The sequence below is a fragment of the Eleutherodactylus coqui genome, chromosome 12, assembly GCF_035609145.1.
Source record: "Eleutherodactylus coqui strain aEleCoq1 chromosome 12, aEleCoq1.hap1, whole genome shotgun sequence".
NCBI lineage: Eukaryota > Metazoa > Chordata > Amphibia > Anura > Eleutherodactylidae > Eleutherodactylus > Eleutherodactylus coqui.
The window spans coordinates 88,890,776-88,913,211 of NC_089848.1; the positions used below are offsets into that span (position 1 = coordinate 88,890,776).

Here is a 22,436-nt window from a genome sequence, read left to right on the forward strand (position 1 = left end):
GCTTGTCAATTGTATCGCCTGTTTCCGCGGCGACCTCTCTCCTCTCTATGGGGAGAGATGGTCGCAGCGGAATACAGGCTAAACGGCGCAACTTTCGAGGCTGCATTTCTGCCACAGAAATTTTGGGTGTTTTTGTGCGGACCCACTGTAGTCATACCGCGAGATTTCCGTCCCGTGTAACAGCAGCCCAAGCTTTCCTTGCGTTGGCTGCTGCTTCCTTTTTTTCCAGCTCCCATAGAAGTCTATGGGAGCCGCCAGCGTATATCGGTCGAAAGATAGAACCATCACTATCTTTTTACCCAGCGTATAACAGCAGGCGCAGATGTCGGCCGCGTATGTTCTATTTCTTACGGTGCGTTTTTACGCACCGTTAGATCGCCCATGCGAATGAATGCATTAGAAACCACTGCCTCAGATGGTTGCGTATATCGGCCAGGCGTGAAAACGCGGATACATAGCCGCATATATACGCGCGTGTGAATAAAGCCTCAGACTGTAAGAAACAAGATTTCAATGGGTTAATCACACGCACGTATCTTGCGTGCGCATTTTCGTCCACGCAAAAAGAGAGAGAACATCTAAGTGGCTTTTTTTTTGCGTTCAGTTTTTACTGTACATTTTGCGCCAACATGGCGTGCTTTCATTTGTGCGCGGCAGATGAACCCGTCCCGATGAAATGACTATTTTAGCCTAATGAGTTCTTTTTTTCGCGGCGTTGTACATCCCATTGTGCGTACATTTGTGCATCCCCATAGGCTTCTACGTCACCTTTCGCTGCGCAAATGCGCAGAAAGATAGAGACGGTCTGATTTTAATTTTTTTTTCTGTTTGTGCGAGAAGTGCGTACGCAAAATCGGGACATGAGAACGAACCCATTGAAATCAATGAATTCCATTCTCTGCGTGTTGCACACCGAAATTTCACGTGCGCAAATACGCCCGTGTGAAGCCAGCTTAAAGCGTGCGCAATTGTGCTTAAACCCGTGTGAAGCCGGCCTAAAAAAAAGTTAAAAAACAACTATATTTTTATATCCCTATAACCAGGCATTCTTTTATCATTGAAAAAAATATAAATAACCTTTTTTAATATATTATGTACCCAAAAAGTGACTAAACAAGCCCCCCCTCCCCCTCCACTGACGTAAGAAACATCTTGGGCGCAGAGACCCCTCACTGATAGAACAAGCGCTGACAAATACCAATGAGAAACGACAAGAGAAGCATTTTGATCCCTCCCGCACGCCGTACACAGCCGGTTTCATTTTGCTGCTTTCTGAAGTCCAGTCCACGTAATCACTGTGCTGGATGTGAGAAGGAGCCCGCACCGCCAGCATGGACCGGGAAGGGATGAAGCACCGGGAAGGACGCCCGGAGATGAGCGGTTACAGCGTGTATGAAGAGGAGAACGAGAAACTCACCGAAAACCTGCGGCTCAAGGCCAACGCGCTGAAATCTGTGAGTGAACTGACCCGCTTGGGCCTCCGTACCCGCTTCTCAGCTGTCTCTCTCTAAAGTTGGTGTTGGACTACAAATCCCGTCATGCGTTTGTGCCAGCTGGTAATGCTCACACTCGAGAAAGTATGATGGGAGTTGTAGTTCTAAGCAGCTGTCAGAAACTTTTGGTTGTTTTCCTATTTTCTGTAATTCTAGGTCCTGTAAATGATAGTTTTTTGAGTGAGGCCGCATGATTGTTATGCCGTAGCTAGAGAGCTCCAGGTGGCCTTAAAGGGCTTCTCCATGATTATTAAATGTAGCTGCAGAGGCTGGAATTGGGACCTGGCAATATTTAACGACCTTATTTTTAACCCCTTAGTGGTGGACTGTTTACATAATGTCCATGAAGTATCCTAGAACGCTACGCCTTCATGTACATGGAAGAGCGTACGGCAGTAAACCATTTACGCTACCCTAATTGCTGCAGTCCGGGGGTTTTATTTGCAGGGTTCAGGCTGTCCCAATTCGCTGTCTGTAGTAGGATTTGACTTATATATTAAGGCGATCTACAAAAAAAAGGCAAGTCTCTGGTAAAGGATGGCAGCCCATAAGGCCGGCTGCACACGGCCGTGACTGGCTCCGTACCGGCCGCGTCATATGACGCGGCTGGCGGTAGGCGGGGAAGCGGTTTCACGCTATCTTCTGCTGTGCTACAGAGGAAGATAGCGTGACGGATGGCTTCCATTGACTGGCCCCCGTCCCAGGCCTCTTACTAGCAAAGCCAGACTCCTACTGCACACTGATGAGCGGCAAATACCCTGAAACAGCTGTCTGTGCATGGAGTCTGGCTTTGCTTTTAATTCCCAGTCATTTTTACAAGGCTTGTATAAAGGGTCTGACTTCAGCTTGAAGGAATACTGCCTTCCAATAGGTGGCGCTGTGGAGGTTTTATTCCATCTCCCTTATGGCCGCCTGCAGACGAGCGGGTCGGATCCAGCAGCGAGAATTCTTGCCGCGGGACCCGACCCGAGAGCCTGCAGGGACGAGCGCGTACTCTCCCGTGCCTGGCGGCCCCGGCTCTTTCATGTGCCGGCTGCGGCGACTGGGTGAGTGCGAGCCGTGCACAAAAATAGGACAAGCCGCGGTTTGTTTGCCGCGCGAGATTTTGCGCGGCCAAACCGCGGCCGTCTGCATAGGAGTGCGTATTGTAATGCACTCCTATGCAAACTTTCAGTGGCGGAAATCCCGCGGGAAATCCCGCCGCGGGATTTCCGCCCGTGTGCAGGCGGCCTATTTGTATATAATTCTTTGGACACCAATAGCTCTTGGGAAACCAGATCAAAAATAAGAGGGATTGGCGGTACAGTTCTTCTAGGCAATGGCAAACAAACACAAGCAAATAGGCGTGCTGGTTAGAATATAACACAGAGGAGTGTGAGGCAAGGCCAGGCACTACATTACTAAGTAATGGTAATCGGGCTAAGACACATGCGGGGTGAGACGTAACATAGAAAGACAGGGCTCAGTAATGTAGGTGTAGCGGTCAGCTATGGTGCCGTCGGATGAACCAGGGTCCAGTAAGAGCACAAAGTAGAAGATAGAATGGGATCAAGCATAAAATAATCAGTCAAGCCAGGTCAATGAGAAGTCAAACAATACACAGAGGAAAAGAGGCTGTCTACGGAATGCACCCTTTGGCTACTTCAGATGACCATGATGTGGTCACATTTTAGCCTAACCACCAGTCCACCACTAAGGCCCTGATGCCAGGACATTGCTTTCCCCTCTGGGTGGCCAGGTTGGCATGGGCTCTGTACTGGCCGCTACCTGGTCTTCCTATTAGTCTAACCAGGAAATTCATAGTGGCAGCTGGTAGGGAAACACGCAAGGTGAGTCCATGATGGCATGAAGATGGAATTACTGAAGAGGAGTTGGTAGGTTATTACATAAGCCTTTTCCCCTCGTTCATCCATTGAATCACTTATGGGCTTCTTAGTTGATGGAGTTGCCCCATTCCCACCTAGTAAGATTTTGTCCAGCACTTTCACGCATAGATGATTTGGCTGATACCATAGGTAACTCATCGTTGGACCAATCATGAGTTTTGCTGCAGTTGGGGCAATTCTCAGATCATCCCAGAAGCCAGTGCGATTTTATATAGCCATACAGTAAAAACTTACTTTGACATCCATAGGAAACGAGCCAAGGTGTCAAGTATCGGTGACTTTTTTTTTTTGGCACATTGGCCACTTGGGTTGGTTTATCTTGGCCATACCCAAATGATTTCCGCTGAATGGGTGAGTTGGTGCTCCTCATAAGCTACTGTGTAGAGTCATTCATTGACTGGGTCATTCTGTGTCAGTTCAACCAACGCTCCCGGTCGACCATCTCAGATTTCAATGAAACTTTGCACAAAGATAGACCCTGACCCTAAACTAAGATAGCCAGAATATTAGGCTTCAAAGTGCTTTGGTTCACGAGCTACAGGTCTTAATCTAGGGGGTTGTCACGTGATTACAGCGCGCAACCTGATAAAAGTGGCCAATTCAATCCATTGCCAAGCCAGTTCCAATAACTCTAGAGCAATGAAACCTCACCCACTAGGAGAACTTGTGGTGCTGAATCCAACTAAGCTACTCAGACTGCCACTCTTATCATCATTCTGCCACCATTGCATGTCAAAGTAGCTGAAAAATTCTATCGCACAAAATAAAACTCATATTTTAAGCAGTAATAACTCATAATCAATGCGATCCAACTCAGCTCTGAATTTATCAATGTGTACTCCATAGAAATGGTTCTCATTATTCCCATTATGGACCCAAAAGGATAAATGGCTCTTAAGATACAATGAGTCAAAAATGGCAAAAAACACTTTTTTGCTAATTTTTCCCTTTTTCAAAGGCGAAAATCGGAATGTACTCCAATTTTTTTTTTCTTTTCATTTTTGTTCTATTTGGAAGAGAATTTTTTGCTCTACAAGATTCGATGTTTTTCATTTTGTTCCCAGACCTTCTAGATGGGAAAATATCAATGCCTGTGAAGGTCCTATGCACTCGCGGAGGTCAAATAATAAAATAAGTGTAAGTTTTGCATGGATGTATAATTAGTTTAGAAATCATGAGAAGGTAAATTATTTTTGGAATGAGACAACTTTTTGTGCTCAAGAAACTTGTGATCAAAAATTGCATGGCGAGTTCAGGAGAGCCACAAGCTTTGGGCTAAAATGGTCAGAATATCATTGAGTGTTGCATAATGATTGTGGCATATTACAGTGATCACTGGGCTTATTTAGCACTCTATCCATATTGGATATTAAGATTATCGAAGGCTAGCATTTGTATAATAAATAAATAACTAGTTAATAAATAAATAACTAGTTATTTATTCCACAAATGCTAGCCTTAGATAATCTTAGTATCCAATCTGGATAGAGTGCTAAATAAGCCCAGTGATCACTGTAATATACCACAATCATTATGCAACACTCAATGATCTTCTGACCATCTTAGGCCAAAGCTTGGGGCTCACCTGAACTCGCCATGCAATTTTTGATCACATAAGTTTCTTGAGCACAAAAAGTTGTCTCATTCCAAAAATAATTTACCTTCTCATGATTTCTAAACTAATTATACATCCATGCAAAACTTACACTTATTTTATTATTTGACCTCCGCGAGTGCATAGGACCTTCACAGGCATTGATATTTTCCCATCTAGAAGGTCTGGGAACAAAATGAAAAACATCGAATCTTGTAGAGCAAAAAATTCTCTTCCAAATAGAACAAAAATGAAAAGAAAAAAAAAATGGAGTACATTCCGATTTTTGCCTTTGAAAAAGGGAAAAATTAGCAAAAAAGTGTTTTTTGCAATTTTTGACTCATTGTATCTTAAGAGCTATTTATCCTTTTGGGTCCATAATGGGAATAATGAGAACCATTTCTATGGAGTACACATTGATAAATTCAGAGCTGAGTTGGATCGCATTGATTATGAGTTATTACTGCTTAAAATATGAGTTTTATTTTGCGCGATAGACTTTTTCAGCTACTTTGACATGCAATGGTGGCAGAATGATGATAAGAGTGGCAGTCTGAGTAGCTTAGCTGGATTCAGCACCAAAAGTCCTCCTAGTGTGTGAAGTTTCATTGCTCTAGAGTCATTGGAACTGGCTTGGCAATGGATTGAAATCGCCCCTTTTTTCAGGTTGCGCGCTGTAATCACATGACAACCCCCTAGATTAAGACCTGTAGCTTGTGAACCAAAGCACTTTGAAGCCTAATATTCTGGCTATCTTAGTTTAGGGTCAGGGTCTATCTTTGTGCAAAGTTTCATTGAAATCTGAGATGGTCGACTGGGAGCGTTGGTTGAACTGACACGGAATGACCCGACTGCTAAAACGCTTACATCATAGAAAAGTGGTGAAAACAAAAATATTTACCTAAAATGAGGATTTGTGAAGGCAGAGCACCGCACCTCTCTGGCATCATTGACTTTCATTGGTGATGGACATATCTCTAAGCCAAGGTAGTGACCGTTCCATTCAGATGATTGGGATGGTGAAACACTTATCACGTTTATCCTTGGACATTTAAAGCCAGTGTAAGTCGAAGGTACACAACGCTTATCCCAGTGCCAAAGCTGCTTCGTTTTGGCAATTGGTAGGAGTCTCCGGTAAATGACCGCCACCAATATCCTCTCCCGGCATGTCTCCAGAACTTTTTTTGCAGCGTGTTAACCGGAAGAGGATTGTCTCCAGCTGACATTGTAGGTTCCTCACCTGGAGAATCGCACAAAATATGTTGCCGTTGTGCCTAAAGTTTTGCTTCCTGCTTACTTTTGGGGTTCTTTTCTATAGATGCCAATACAAGTCAGTTTGTCTCCTGGGCTGGTCACGTCGGTTATTTTGGTCAGCAGAATGCTGTCCATCTCTGCCCATAGTAATGGCCCATATGCATTATTGCTCGCCTAGGCCTTGTACGCCAACTGACACAGTCTTTATAAGTCAATATTATGGACCTGTAGACAATCCATGTGCCTATAACATCTAGGGGTGAGTATCTCTATAACTTGGCACACATTGGAACATACCATGGTTCCGCCATAAGAAATCTAAGGCATTTGGGGGTACAGGACATGCCAATAGCAGTCAGTCACCTCTGTTACTGCTTCATGCAACGGGTGATCAGTAATATGTGCCGCTGTATGGGCCATTAATCTGCAGCACTATTCAAGGTGCCTATTGGAATCGGTGGTTCTCTGAAGTGGAAACCCCATAGAACTTTCCAAGATTTCTAACCCTCTTCAGCCAGGTCACTAGATAGTGTTTCTTGTGATCAGCGCTGTTACGAGACTCCTTGGAGAAAACTACCTCTACTAAATAAGTTACAATTTCCAGTAGACTGCGGTAGACCGCTCCCGGAAGTGCTGTCCGGCAGTGCTGTGCTGCCTGGTGACCTAGCAATGAAGAGGGCTTATTAATGGTGGTTTTAAGGCAAGATTCCCAGGAGTTCCTCATTCCATACAAAAGCTCATTTGTCACATTTCGTCAACAGTAAGGCCACTCTCACACATAGCGTCTTCAAATGTTTTCTAACGCATGTCTGCGTGAACCTATTGAAAACAATGGGAACATTCTACCGCGATTACAGCGGCGTTCAAAATGCCGCGGTAAAAAACACATGTGAGAGTGGCCTTAAGGTACCTTATAGGCGGGATGACTGTCGGCCGCATAAGCACTTGACAGCCGTCCTATGGGCTGCCGCCCAACTACAGCTCATGTGCTTGTCAAAGAATGACGGCGGAGCGGCCTGGGATCGTTCTGGCCCTTTCTTCTCCATTCACATCTCCTGTTTACACGGCCGGATAGTCGCTTGGTCTTTAGTTTGGCTACAAACAAAGCAACTTCAACAAGTGAGCGATTTCTTGCTCACTGCCCTGTCAGTGACCGCGTGTACATGCCACGATTATCACCCGAATTTGCTGTTTCTAGTGAGACTTCAGGCCATAATCGCCCAGTGTAAAGGTACCTTTTTAGACTGTTTTTTAAATTGCAAGTTTGTAGAACGAATACTATCCTACCAAAATTGGCCAATCAAAATTATATCCATATGTTGCTACTTAGTGGGGCTCCTTTGGCCCTAATGACGTCAGATACTCTCCGTGGTATACTTTCTACTAACGTTTGACACACTTCTGCTGATGTTTCTCTCCCTTCATGCTGAATATCTAGCATGTTCTCTTAGAGAAGATGCCTCAGCCAATCTACAATGGTGCAAGAAACATCGACATTCAACAGTCGAGCAATGGAAGAACGTTGTATGGAGTGATGAATCACACACAACTCCATCTTCAGATCAGATGGACGTACCTGGATGTGGAGGATGCCTAGGGAACACCTGAGTTCCGTTATGGTCTGGGGGTGTTTTACGTGGCATGATGGTCTCTGTCCGTTGATTGTAGTGACAAGGACCATGAACACAGGTGTACCTTGACACTCTAGACTGGTCTTTCTCAACTCCAGTCCTCAGGCCCAGACAATAATGTGCTGCTGACTATGTGACAATACTTTGGGCATGGTCAACAATACTTCCAACAAATCAACGCGCCTTGTCACAAATCCAACGCGGTTTACGTTGGTTTGAGGATATGGATGTTCCACGATTGGACCGACAACACAGAGGCCGTCCTGAACCCAACAGAACATCTTTGGGACAAACTGGAAGGTCAGGTCAAGAAATATGAACAGTGGAGATCTTCTTTGAGAGAACTCGCCAGACGTTTGCAGGATGAATGGAGGGAAATACTTTTTACTAATATCTGATACATTTGGTATGTCCATAGAGAATATCTGATGTCCTTAGGGCCAAAGGAGGCTTGTAGTAACGTATGTAAATAAAAACTTTTAGATTTTTGTTCATGTGTCAAGTTACTTTGAAGCCCCTTTGATGCTTATCAAGACTGATTTTTAGAAAACAGTTGGCTCCTTGGAGATGTCTAGACTTGTTACCAGAACTAAAATACATAGAGTCTCCGAGTGTAACCTCAGCAGGTGGGGGTGGGGGTGGGGGGTGGCGCTACCTGAATGTCTACGGTGTGGCGGTTTATCAACAGCTTCTGCCTGGAACCTCTGGCCAGAAGGATGTTTGCTCATGATATTGTCATTGACTTCAGTGGCCGTGTCATCAGAATAGTTATAGAAGTATAGCAACCTTCATACAAGCAGTCAGTGAGAGCCCCAACTTCATGGACCCTCGCAAGTGCAGAAAGATGGATAAGATGAACATACTTGATCAGAAGGTAACAAGTGCAAAGACATAAGTCCAATGGAGCTTCTTTAATTAATGTCTAAATTTCGGAAGTATTTGAGAGGGTTATTTTGGATTCGGGAGCGGAGGCCTTACGTTATTACATGTGATGAAGATTACAGTTTATTTCAAGGTTCCACGATCGCCTTTCTCACACACAAGTACAGTTAAACTGTTCATTTTGGGAAATCCATCACCGTATCGGAGACCTCTGTTGTGAAGAATCCATTTCTGTAGCTTGACCCCCTCCAGGCTGTGAATTCTGCACTTTTGTTCCGGCCTTCAGGTCACATGGCCAACACTCCGACAACGCTCTGTGTCCTGCAGTTAATGGGGCAGATTTATGTCAACTACCATAAAGAAAAACTGTCTTTCCTGCCAATAGCAACCAATCACAGCACAGCTTTCACTTTGAAGAACTGGCTGCACAATAAAAACAGTGCTGTGATTAGTTGAAAATGTATAAATCTTTTAGTTGAAGAGGGGTTGGGGGTGGAAAAGAAAAAAGCAATTCCATCCCTTTGTGTGTTTTGGGGGGAGGGTGCATCACCTAACAGTTGGTATCGGTGGATCCACAAAGGGGTTGTCCCGCGAAAGAAAGTGGGGTTCAGCACTTCTGTATGGCCATATTAATGCACTTTGTAATATACATCGTGCATTAAATATGAGCCATACAGAAGTTATTCACCTGCTCCGTTGCTGGCGTCCCCGTCGCCATGGTGCCGTCTAATTTCAGCGTCTAATCGCCCGATTAGACGCGCTTGCGCAGTCCGGTCTTCTCCCTGGTGAATGGGGCCGCTCGTGCTGGAGAGCTGGTGCTCGTAGCTCCGCCCCGTCACGTGTGCCGATTCCAGCCAATCAGGAGGCTGGAATCGGCAATGGACCGCACAGAGCCCACGGTGCACCATGGGAGAAGACCCGCGGTGCATCATGGGTGAAGATCCCGGCGGCCATCTTGGTAAGGTAAGAAAGAAGTCGCCGCAGCGCGGGGATCTGGGTAAGTACTAAACCTTTTTTTTTAACCCATCCCTTGGGTTTGTCTCGCGCCGAACGGAGGGCCTATTGAATTAAAAAAAAAAAAACGTTTTGGCGCGGGACAACCCCTTTAAGGCTGCAATACAAATGGCAACCTCTTTAAACCTAATCGCAGAGATGATCTGACAAGGCTGTTTGGTAGAGCTGAACAGGTTTGACCATACCCTGGTCAGAAAGTAGGAGTGATTGCATGATACTTGGGCAAGGCATGAACTAAAGCATATCTAACGCTTTAGATTAAGCTGCCGTGTGTATATAAGGAATGGCACGATTTCTGGCCATTAAGTTTTTTGGTATTTTGCATTTTCCCCCTATGCAGGGTGTAGTTCTGATTCTCGGTTCTCTCAGAACTTGTGGGGAGAGTCAGGCTGCTGTGCTGTGTTCTATAGACTTTGCAGAGAACTGCAGATTCTGACCTCTGTAACGCACAGACATAACATCATCAAGTAGGACAGTGTACAGAAGTACTGAGCAGTGTAGATGTAAATAACCATGCATGAATTCACATTAGTGGCTGTAACCTAAAATGAATTCACAGAAAAGCAGATGCCACAGCTGGTTACACACAGCAACCAACCAGATGACAACCTTTATTTTGCAACCTACATTGTGTGTTTTCTGTCCCCATATGGTAAAAATACTGCCTTGTCTGATCCTGCAGTAGCATCCCCTCCTTTGTTGCCCCCAAAGAGGGGGGAAAAGTGACAGGATACTCTCCTCTCCTGCTCCCTGCCGCTCCTCTCTTCTCCTTCTGATCTGGGTAGGTGGGCAGCTGAGCCCAGGTGTTGGTTACGGTGGTCACATGCCATCCAGCACTTGATTGGCCTAACCAGAAAGTGGGAAGCAGCAGAGCTGGGGGAGCAAAGGAGGCGAGTATCTTGTTTCTTCTCCATAGCCGGTACATGCCAAGATCAGTTTGATACATAGATAATCACATGAGGTGTACAATCGCCTGCATAGACATTCTTGCGACCCCCTGTGAAGAGCCTTGCGCCCTTTTTTTTTTTTTTTGCAGAAAAAAATGGCAGACGCAGAGTAAAACTGCAAGAAGTTGCAGTTTTTATTTTTTGCAATTTTTAAAAATTCTGTGCATATGCACGAACCGCCCCCCCCCCCCCCCCCCCCCCCCATCAAATGTTTTAAGAGTTTCAGAACCGTTTCTTAGTCAGGTTGAATTATACAAGCTGTGGTTGAAGAAATGCCTATAAAGACTGTACATTAACATTTTCTTCTCTTTCTCTTTAGCTTTCTATTGATATTGGGACAGAAGTGAAGTACCACAATAACATGCTCTCTGAGATGGTGAGTGCGCCGTCATACACAACAGGAGGATGTCACAACCGTTCATCAAGACGTGCAGAGTATACATAGTGACTAGAGATGAGCGAGCGTACTTGGAAAAGCACTACTCGCTCGAGTAATGTGCTTTATCCGAGTATCGCTGTGCTCGGGTCTGAAGATTCGGGTGCCGCTGCGGCTGACAGGTGAGTCGCAGCGGGGAGCAGGGGAGAGCGGGCGGGAGAGAGGGAGAGAAAGATCTCCCCTCCGTTCCTCCCCGCTCTCCCCTGCAGCTCCCCGCTCCGTGCCGGCACCCGAATCTTCAGACCCGAGCACAGCGATACTCGGATAAAGCAAATTACTCGAGCGAGTAGTGCTTTTCCGAGTACGCTCGCTCATCTCTAATAGTGACCCTGCATGACACAGCTGATTCAGAAATTGTCGCCTGTTTTATAAGCTGTTCCCTCAATTCAGCTGGGAAATTACCGTGTAAATATTAATTTGCATAAACTCCTCCCCTTTTGTGGTTTATACTTTCCAGGAACGGGACTTTTGGCAAGTATGAGATCATGTAGTAGTCAGATTCCACTTGGCCTATAGAACTCTATAGCTATGTAGAGGAAAGCATAAAAACTGTTCATCATTGTTACCATAGCAACCAGTCGGTTCATTGCTTTCATTTTTCCAGAACAGGTTGGGAAATTACATGAACTGTTCGGTTGCTATGGTAATACTATTTATGTATTAAGCCCAAAATGTGATGGAAGGAACAAATGTATTATAAGATGTTGGAGGCAGTTATACTCTTGTACATAGGAGGGGGCGATAGTATAGTAGTTATATTCTTGTACATAGGAGGGGGCGATAGTATAGTAGTTATATTCTTGTACATAGGGGGCAGTATTATAGTAGTTATATTCGTGTACATAGGGAGCAGTATTATAGTAGTTATATTCTTGTACATAGCTGGCAGTATTATAGTAGTTATATTCTTGTACATAGGGGGCAGTATTATAGGAGTTATATTCTTGTACATAGGAGGCAGTATTATAGTAGTTATATTATTGTACATAGGGGGCAGTATTAGAGTAGTTATATTCTTGTACATAGGGGGCAGTATTAGAGTAGTTATATTCTCGTACATAGGGGGCAGTATTATAGTAGTTATATTCTTGTACATAGGGGGCAGTATTATAGTAGTTATATTCGTGTACATAGGGAGCAGTATTATAGTAGTTATATTCGTGTACATAGGGAGCAGTATTATAGGAGTTATATTCTTGTACATAGGAGGCAGTATTATAGTAGTTATATTATTGTACATAGGGAGCAGTATTAGAGTAGTTATATTCTTGTACATAGGGGGCAGTATTAGAGTAGTTATATTCTCGTACATAGGGGGGCAGCATTATAGTAGTTATATTCTCGTACATAGGGGGGCAGCATTATAGTAGTTATATTCTCGTACATAGGGGGGCAGCATTATAGTAGTTCTATTCTCGTACATAGGGGGGCAGCATTATAGTAGTTCTATTCTCGTACATAGGGGGGCAGCATTATAGTAGTTCTATTCTCGTACATAGGGGGGGCAGCATTATAGTAGTTCTATTCTCGTACATAGGGGGGGCAGCATTATAGTAGTTCTATTCTCGTACATAGGGGGGGCAGCATTATAGTAGTTCTATTCTCGTACATAGGGGGGGCAGCATTATAGTAGTTCTATTCTCGTACATAGGGGGGGCAGCATTATAGTAGTTCTATTCTCGTACATAGGGGGGGCAGCATTATAGTAGTTCTATTCTCGTACATAGGGGGGGCAGCATTATAGTAGTTCTATTCTCGTACATAGGGGGGGCAGCATTATAGTAGTTCTATTCTCGTACATAGGGGGGGCAGCATTATAGTAGTTCTATTCTCGTACATAGGGGGGGCAGCATTATAGTAGTTCTATTCTCGTACATAGGGGGGGCAGCATTATAGTAGTTCTATTCTCGTACATAGGGGGGGCAGCATTATAGTAGTTCTATTCTCGTACATAGGGGGGGCAGCATTATAGTAGTTCTATTCTCGTACATAGGGGGGGCAGCATTATAGTAGTTCTATTCTCGTACATAGGGGGGGCAGCATTATAGTAGTTCTATTCTCGTACATAGGGGGGGCAGCATTATAGTAGTTCTATTCTCGTACATAGGGGGGGCAGCATTATAGTAGTTCTATTCTCGTACATAGGGGGGGCAGCATTATAGTAGTTCTATTCTCGTACATAGGGGGGGCAGCATTATAGTAGTTCTATTCTCGTACATAGGGGGGGCAGCATTATAGTAGTTCTATTCTCGTACATAGGGGGGGCAGCATTATAGTAGTTCTATTCTCGTACATAGGGGGGGCAGCATTATAGTAGTTCTATTCTCGTACATAGGGGGGGCAGCATTATAGTAGTTCTATTCTCGTACATAGGGGGGGCAGCATTATAGTAGTTCTATTCTCGTACATAGGGGGGGCAGCATTATAGTAGTTCTATTCTCGTACATAGGGGGGGCAGCATTATAGTAGTTCTATTCTCGTACATAGGGGGGGCAGCATTATAGTAGTTCTATTCTCGTACATAGGGGGGGCAGCATTATAGTAGTTCTATTCTCGTACATAGGGGGGGCAGCATTATAGTAGTTCTATTCTCGTACATAGGGGGGGCAGCATTATAGTAGTTCTATTCTCGTACATAGGGGGGGCAGCATTATAGTAGTTCTATTCTCGTACATAGGGGGGGCAGCATTATAGTAGTTCTATTCTCGTACATAGGGGGGGCAGCATTATAGTAGTTCTATTCTCGTACATAGGGGGGGCAGCATTATAGTAGTTCTATTCTCGTACATAGGGGGGGCAGCATTATAGTAGTTCTATTCTCGTACATAGGGGGGGCAGCATTATAGTAGTTCTATTCTCGTACATAGGGGGGGCAGCATTATAGTAGTTCTATTCTCGTACATAGGGGGGGCAGCATTATAGTAGTTCTATTCTCGTACATAGGGGGGGCAGCATTATAGTAGTTCTATTCTCGTACATAGGGGGGGCAGCATTATAGTAGTTCTATTCTCGTACATAGGGGGGGCAGCATTATAGTAGTTCTATTCTCGTACATAGGGGGGGCAGCATTATAGTAGTTCTATTCTCGTACATAGGGGGGGCAGCATTATAGTAGTTCTATTCTCGTACATAGGGGGGGCAGCATTATAGTAGTTCTATTCTCGTACATAGGGGGGGCAGCATTATAGTAGTTCTATTCTCGTACATAGGGGGGGCAGCATTATAGTAGTTCTATTCTCGTACATAGGGGGGGCAGCATTATAGTAGTTCTATTCTCGTACATAGGGGGGGCAGCATTATAGTAGTTCTATTCTCGTACATAGGGGGGGCAGCATTATAGTAGTTCTATTCTCGTACATAGGGGGGGCAGCATTATAGTAGTTCTATTCTCGTACATAGGGGGGGCAGCATTATAGTAGTTCTATTCTCGTACATAGGGGGGGCAGCATTATAGTAGTTCTATTCTCGTACATAGGGGGGGCAGCATTATAGTAGTTCTATTCTCGTACATAGGGGGGGCAGCATTATAGTAGTTCTATTCTCGTACATAGGGGGGGCAGCATTATAGTAGTTCTATTCTCGTACATAGGGGGGGCAGCATTATAGTAGTTCTATTCTCGTACATAGGGGGGGCAGCATTATAGTAGTTCTATTCTCGTACATAGGGGGGGCAGCATTATAGTAGTTCTATTCTCGTACATAGGGGGGGCAGCATTATAGTAGTTCTATTCTCGTACATAGGGGGGGCAGCATTATAGTAGTTCTATTCTCGTACATAGGGGGGGCAGCATTATAGTAGTTCTATTCTCGTACATAGGGGGGGCAGCATTATAGTAGTTCTATTCTCGTACATAGGGGGGGCAGCATTATAGTAGTTCTATTCTCGTACATAGGGGGGGCAGCATTATAGTAGTTCTATTCTCGTACATAGGGGGGGCAGCATTATAGTAGTTCTATTCTCGTACATAGGGGGGGCAGCATTATAGTAGTTCTATTCTCGTACATAGGGGGGGCAGCATTATAGTAGTTCTATTCTCGTACATAGGGGGGGCAGCATTATAGTAGTTCTATTCTCGTACATAGGGGGGGCAGCATTATAGTAGTTCTATTCTCGTACATAGGGGGGGCAGCATTATAGTAGTTCTATTCTCGTACATAGGGGGGGCAGCATTATAGTAGTTCTATTCTCGTACATAGGGGGGGCAGCATTATAGTAGTTCTATTCTCGTACATAGGGGGGGCAGCATTATAGTAGTTCTATTCTCGTACATAGGGGGGGCAGCATTATAGTAGTTCTATTCTCGTACATAGGGGGGGCAGCATTATAGTAGTTCTATTCTCGTACATAGGGGGGGCAGCATTATAGTAGTTCTATTCTCGTACATAGGGGGGGCAGCATTATAGTAGTTCTATTCTCGTACATAGGGGGGGCAGCATTATAGTAGTTCTATTCTCGTACATAGGGGGGGCAGCATTATAGTAGTTCTATTCTCGTACATAGGGGGGGCAGCATTATAGTAGTTCTATTCTCGTACATAGGGGGGGCAGCATTATAGTAGTTCTATTCTCGTACATAGGGGGGGGCAGCATTATAGTAGTTCTATTCTCGTACATAGGGGGGGCAGCATTATAGTAGTTCTATTCTCGTACATAGGGGGGGCAGCATTATAGTAGTTCTATTCTCGTACATAGGGGGGGCAGCATTATAGTAGTTCTATTCTCGTACATAGGGGGGGCAGCATTATAGTAGTTCTATTCTCGTACATAGGGGGGGCAGCATTATAGTAGTTCTATTCTCGTACATAGGGGGGGCAGCATTATAGTAGTTCTATTCTCGTACATAGGGGGGGCAGCATTATAGTAGTTCTATTCTCGTACATAGGGGGGGCAGCATTATAGTAGTTCTATTCTCGTACATAGGGGGGGCAGCATTATAGTAGTTCTATTCTCGTACATAGGGGGGGCAGCATTATAGTAGTTCTATTCTCGTACATAGGGGGGGCAGCATTATAGTAGTTCTATTCTCGTACATAGGGGGGGCAGCATTATAGTAGTTCTATTCTCGTACATAGGGGGGGCAGCATTATAGTAGTTCTATTCTCGTACATAGGGGGGGCAGCATTATAGTAGTTCTATTCTCGTACATAGGGGGGGCAGCATTATAGTAGTTCTATTCTCGTACATAGGGGGGGCAGCATTATAGTAGTTCTATTCTCGTACATAGGGGGGGCAGCATTATAGTAGTTCTATTCTCGTACATAGGGGGGGCAGCATTATAGTAGTTCTATTCTCGTACATAGGGGGGGCAGCATTATAGTAGTTCTATTCTCGTACATAGGGGGGGCAGCATTATAGTAGTTCTATTCTCGTACATAGGGGGGGCAGCATTATAGTAGTTCTATTCTCGTACATAGGGGGGGCAGCATTATAGTAGTTCTATTCTCGTACATAGGGGGGGCAGCATTATAGTAGTTCTATTCTCGTACATAGGGGGGGCAGCATTATAGTAGTTCTATTCTCGTACATAGGGGGGGCAGCATTATAGTAGTTCTATTCTCGTACATAGGGGGGGCAGCATTATAGTAGTTCTATTCTCGTACATAGGGGGGGCAGCATTATAGTAGTTCTATTCTCGTACATAGGGGGGGCAGCATTATAGTAGTTCTATTCTCGTACATAGGGGGGGCAGCATTATAGTAGTTCTATTCTCGTACATAGGGGGGGCAGCATTATAGTAGTTCTATTCTCGTACATAGGGGGGGCAGCATTATAGTAGTTCTATTCTCGTACATAGGGGGGGCAGCATTATAGTAGTTCTATTCTCGTACATAGGGGGGGCAGCATTATAGTAGTTCTATTCTCGTACATAGGGGGGGGCAGCATTATAGTAGTTCTATTCTCGTACATAGGGGGGGGCAGCATTATAGTAGTTCTATTCTCGTACATAGGGGGGGGCAGCATTATAGTAGTTCTATTCTCGTACATAGGGGGGGCAGCATTATAGTAGTTCTATTCTCGTACATAGGGGGGGCAGCATTATAGTAGTTCTATTCTCGTACATAGGGGGGGCAGCATTATAGTAGTTCTATTCTCGTACATAGGGGGGGCAGCATTATAGTAGTTCTATTCTCGTACATAGGGGGGGCAGCATTATAGTAGTTCTATTCTCGTACATAGGGGGGGCAGCATTATAGTAGTTCTATTCTCGTACATAGGGGGGGCAGCATTATAGTAGTTCTATTCTCGTACATAGGGGGGGCAGCATTATAGTAGTTCTATTCTCGTACATAGGGGGGGCAGCATTATAGTAGTTCTATTCTCGTACATAGGGGGGGCAGCATTATAGTAGTTCTATTCTCGTACATAGGGGGGGCAGCATTATAGTAGTTCTATTCTCGTACATAGGGGGGGCAGCATTATAGTAGTTCTATTCTCGTACATAGGGGGGGCAGCATTATAGTAGTTCTATTCTCGTACATAGGGGGGGCAGCATTATAGTAGTTCTATTCTCGTACATAGGGGGGGCAGCATTATAGTAGTTCTATTCTCGTACATAGGGGGGGCAGCATTATAGTAGTTCTATTCTCGTACATAGGGGGGGCAGCATTATAGTAGTTCTATTCTCGTACATAGGGGGGGCAGCATTATAGTAGTTCTATTCTCGTACATAGGGGGGGCAGCATTATAGTAGTTCTATTCTCGTACATAGGGGGGGCAGCATTATAGTAGTTCTATTCTCGTACATAGGGGGGGCAGCATTATAGTAGTTCTATTCTCGTACATAGGGGGGGCAGCATTATAGTAGTTCTATTCTCGTACATAGGGGGGGCAGCATTATAGTAGTTCTATTCTCGTACATAGGGGGGGCAGCATTATAGTAGTTCTATTCTCGTACATAGGGGGGGCAGCATTATAGTAGTTCTATTCTCGTACATAGGGGGGGCAGCATTATAGTAGTTCTATTCTCGTACATAGGGGGGGCAGCATTATAGTAGTTCTATTCTCGTACATAGGGGGGGCAGCATTATAGTAGTTCTATTCTCGTACATAGGGGGGGCAGCATTATAGTAGTTCTATTCTCGTACATAGGGGGGGCAGCATTATAGTAGTTCTATTCTCGTACATAGGGGGGGCAGCATTATAGTAGTTCTATTCTCGTACATAGGGGGGGCAGCATTATAGTAGTTCTATTCTCGTACATAGGGGGGGCAGCATTATAGTAGTTCTATTCTCGTACATAGGGGGGGCAGCATTATAGTAGTTCTATTCTCGTACATAGGGGGGGCAGCATTATAGTAGTTCTATTCTCGTACATAGGGGGGGCAGCATTATAGTAGTTCTATTCTCGTACATAGGGGGGGCAGCATTATAGTAGTTCTATTCTCGTACATAGGGGGGGCAGCATTATAGTAGCAGCAGGCTCGCGCCGACGGCGGGCAGTACTATGGTAGTTTAATACTACTGCCTACATACAAGAATATAACTAGTATGTAACTACTAATATTCTTGTACATAGGGGTAATATTATACTAGTTATATTCTTGTACTTTGGGGGGGGGGGGGGGGCGTATTGTAGACAATATATTCTTGCACGTAAGGGGACAGTGTTTGGGTTCACACATTTTTAGGTTTACACATAGTGGAAGTCATGTGGCAAAATCTTCAGCATTTCCACATAAGTAATAAAGTCAAACAATTGGTGTGGATTTTGACCCGTAATGACCTGCAGATCCACAGCTGATTTCAACCTGCTACTCCTCTCACCTCGCAGTCGGTCGCTCTTCGGTGCAGTGTACTACTAAGCACTGCAGCCGCCAGTCAGGTGATGTGCCCACTACTGCATTGCCTGACTTGTGGCTGCAGTCCTTAGTAACAAGTCAGAATCTGCACCAATGGTTTAACTTTAGCTTTTTCGCTATATTTGAACATACCCTTATAGTAGTCATAGCTTTGGACATGGGGGGGCAGTATTAGGCTGGGGTCACACAGGGCGGATTCCCGACGGAAATCTCGCAATTTGGCCGCAGCAAAAACCGCGAGATTTCCGCCGAGAGAAGCGCCGCAGAAAAACCCACGGCGGCTTTGAAGCGGCCCGGCCGATCGCTCTTCCGCTGCGGCCGGCACTCCCACAGAGGAGAGCGTGGCCGCAGAGGAAAGAAAAAAGAAGGGACATGCTGCGGTCGGCGCAGCCGCGGTTTCGGCCGGATTAACCGCAGCGGATTGGCCGTCCCGTATGGTCGAGATTTCTGAGAAATCTCGTCCACATGGCTGGCTAATCCCGAGATTAGTGGCCGCATGCGGATTTGCCGCCCGGACATTCCGGACGGAATTTCCGCGGCAAATCCATCCTGTGTGAACCCCCCCCCCCCCCCTTCTTATTGTAGTCCTATAAAATAAGGAAAGATCTGTACTCCAAACTGTATTAGAACCTGCATTGGAATGAAATGTTCAGCTGCAGTGGGAATGTTTAATCTTATTTAGCTCTAACATGTTTATTCCTTTTCTTTGTTACAAAATTTTACATTCTATCCATTTAACTTTTATTTTTTAGGACTCTGATTTCGATTCCACCGGTGGCATCCTAGGGGCGACAATGGGCAGACTCAAGGTGCTCTCCAGGGGCAGTCAGGCCAAGCTGTTTTTGTATATGATGCTCTTCGCCTTTTTTGTGTTCTTTGTCATTTACTGGTTTGTAAAGCTCAGGTGATCGGACTTTCTCTTTGCTTCTTATTGTGCCACAATTCTCTAATATAATTCATTATTTTCTTGGCGTAGCGGTCGCTAGTCTCTCAGGGCATTCCGGGCGTTGTAGCATCACAACAGGTTCGAGTCTACTGGTCTTGAGCATTTCTTTCAACGACTGCACCGTAGAGTCTCGCTTACTGGAAGTTGGTTGTTTTCTCCTTTTTTAAAAACTTGTTGAGACCATTTAGTCGTTTTATGACCAGTTTCGCTCATCCAGATTTTTTTCATGTTTCCGGACGTTCATTCCAGTAAATCCATAGGCGTACGATGATGAAAGTAGCAAGTCCTAGCAGAAGACCGTTAATGATCCGAGAAGAGTTGTGAAGGGTCACACTCTGTTAATTGTGTTCTAATTATGACCTCGTACAGAGGATTCCTCTTCATGGAAGGAAGCGCACAATCTCCAGGCTTGGATGCATCTAACCCTCCTCTTGGAAACTCCATATGTAGTAAATTAACATTTTGAATGGACATTAAACAGCACTTTTAACATATTCATTATATGTGGTCATTTCATATTAAAGGGGCTGTGTGGTGTCATATTATTGTGCCCCCCCCCAACAGGCAAGATAGTTGCAACTTTCTAACATTTGTCCCTTTGTGCAGAAACACAGATTTTCATCAACATGTCATTGGTGGGGTGTGATCCCTGGAACAGTAGACTGAAGGGGTGAACCCCTTAAGTGGCGTGGGATTGGTGATGGTGAGGTCTGACCCCCTGGGTCTCTAACCAGACCAGTAGAATGAAGGGGGTGACCCCTTCACTTGCAATACCCAATGTTCAATTGATGTGCTTAAGACTGTCTTTACATTAGCACTAGAGATGAGCGAGCATTGCCCTTAACGAGTACCTGGCCGCTCGAGACAAAAGGTTCGGGTGCCAGCGCGGGGGAGCGGTGAGTAGCGGCAGTCAGCAGGGGGTGAGCGAGAGATCTCCCCTCCGTTCCTTTCCACTCTCCCCCGCAGCTCCCTGCCCACCGGATCCGACCCGGCCATCTGCAGGCAGCCTATTTCAACTTTTTACATTTCAATATACAGGCACAAGAACCTGACAATACTCGGCCCGTGTGAACAGGCAGTGCTTCATCTATGAATGACTGTCTGTTTACTCTGGAGGCGGGTGGCTGGAAGAGGACACTTGACAGTTGTCCCGAATGAAAGGACCTTTGGTGCATGTCATCGGGAATCAAAGAACGGCAAGAAAAGACTCGGTTATACCCGGTCCACTTGGGCATTGTAACATTGTATGTTGGGCTAAAAAAAGAGCCCTATGTCCATCCAGCTCAGCCTGCTATCGCCCCAATGTTGCCTCCGTACTCCAAAAGTTTGCAGATATAATTTTTCTATTTAGCCAATAAAGGTATTCTCTAGAATACTCTCGCAGAAAAGTCAAAAGTATTAAACATCGCTCAAAAATTGCAAATGCTAGTAAATTTCTGACTTCAGGGGAATGATCTTGGGAATAAAAAAACGCTTCTCTCATCCATATTTTGGTAATTCTTGTAAAATCCGTCCCCAGGACCTCGCAGTTCATGTGGATTTTGGGTAATTAAACCAGTTGGATTCGTTTACCTAGCTCATCCCTTCCACCCCCCGCACGTTAGTTACTGGTGCCGCTAAGACAACAGCTGGTATCTCTGCTATCGGCGTTCTGATTTCAGCCGGGACTGTAACTAATAAGACGCTTGTTATGCATAATTGGTGGGGAGGGAGGGGAAATGGGCAACGGCATGGTGATCTCGGCCCATTTGCACCGGACCCCTTGCTGTGTGAATGCACGCACAAACGTTAGATTTGTGCACTCGTTCACGAGCAACTACGCCCCAAACAGAAGCGAATATTGGCCGGCTGTGAAAACGCCGGCCAATATGCGCTTCTGTGAAAGAAGCCTAACACTGGTGTCTTAATTGTACCCCCTAAGACTGCCTTCATTGTTCCTGTCATGCAACCCAGCACAGTCCTGAAAGCGACAGCCACCTTTTTTGACCGCTAGGTGACACACGATTAAAGGTAAAAAGTAAGAACAAAGTCTAAAAAATGGCAAATATTATAGTTCTTAAAAGGGGTGTTCCCATTATGGCCAAGTTGGGCAGAGAAGGGAACAGGAAGTGGGCAGGATGATGGAAACGCTGTAACTCCACTATACTGTTTATGTAACGCTCATTGACTTCTATGGGAATTACAGAAACGGCGTAGCACAGGCCGCGCAGCTGAGATGGAAATATCCCTTTAATGTCTAAAATACCTCGGCTATTAAGGGGTTACATGTTCACAGTGCTTTAATGGTTAAGTGCCACCCCATGTGCATACACTCTTATGGCACATGTGGTATCGGCTGGCCCACTGAACATCTGTGGCATTGCATGCCCTATTACAGAGGTATTACTTCTTGGGAAGATCACTATATGGCGGCACACAACGGGGGGGGGGGGGGGGGAGGAATTATCAGAGGAATTCTTGATGTCCGTTTTCTACTGTGCTGCTTCTCCATTTTCCAGTTCAAAGGCAGTATGTTACGCTGTGTGAAGCCAGACTATTTGTGTGCGCAGTATGC

At 45.1% G+C, this 22,436-nt stretch overlaps 1 protein-coding gene across 1 annotated transcript; it reads left to right on the forward strand.

The window, feature by feature from the left end:
* The first annotated feature begins 1,240 nt into the window (after positions 1-1,240).
* On the forward strand, positions 1,241-20,376 carry BET1 (Bet1 golgi vesicular membrane trafficking protein). The gene is made up of 3 exons (XM_066585012.1): positions 1,241-1,454; positions 11,021-11,077; positions 19,689-20,376. The coding sequence occupies exons 1-3, from the start codon at positions 1,332-1,334 to the stop codon at positions 19,842-19,844; spliced, it is 336 nt and encodes a 111-aa protein (XP_066441109.1). The 5' UTR covers positions 1,241-1,331; the 3' UTR covers positions 19,845-20,376.
* The last annotated feature ends 2,060 nt before the right edge of the window (positions 20,377-22,436 follow it).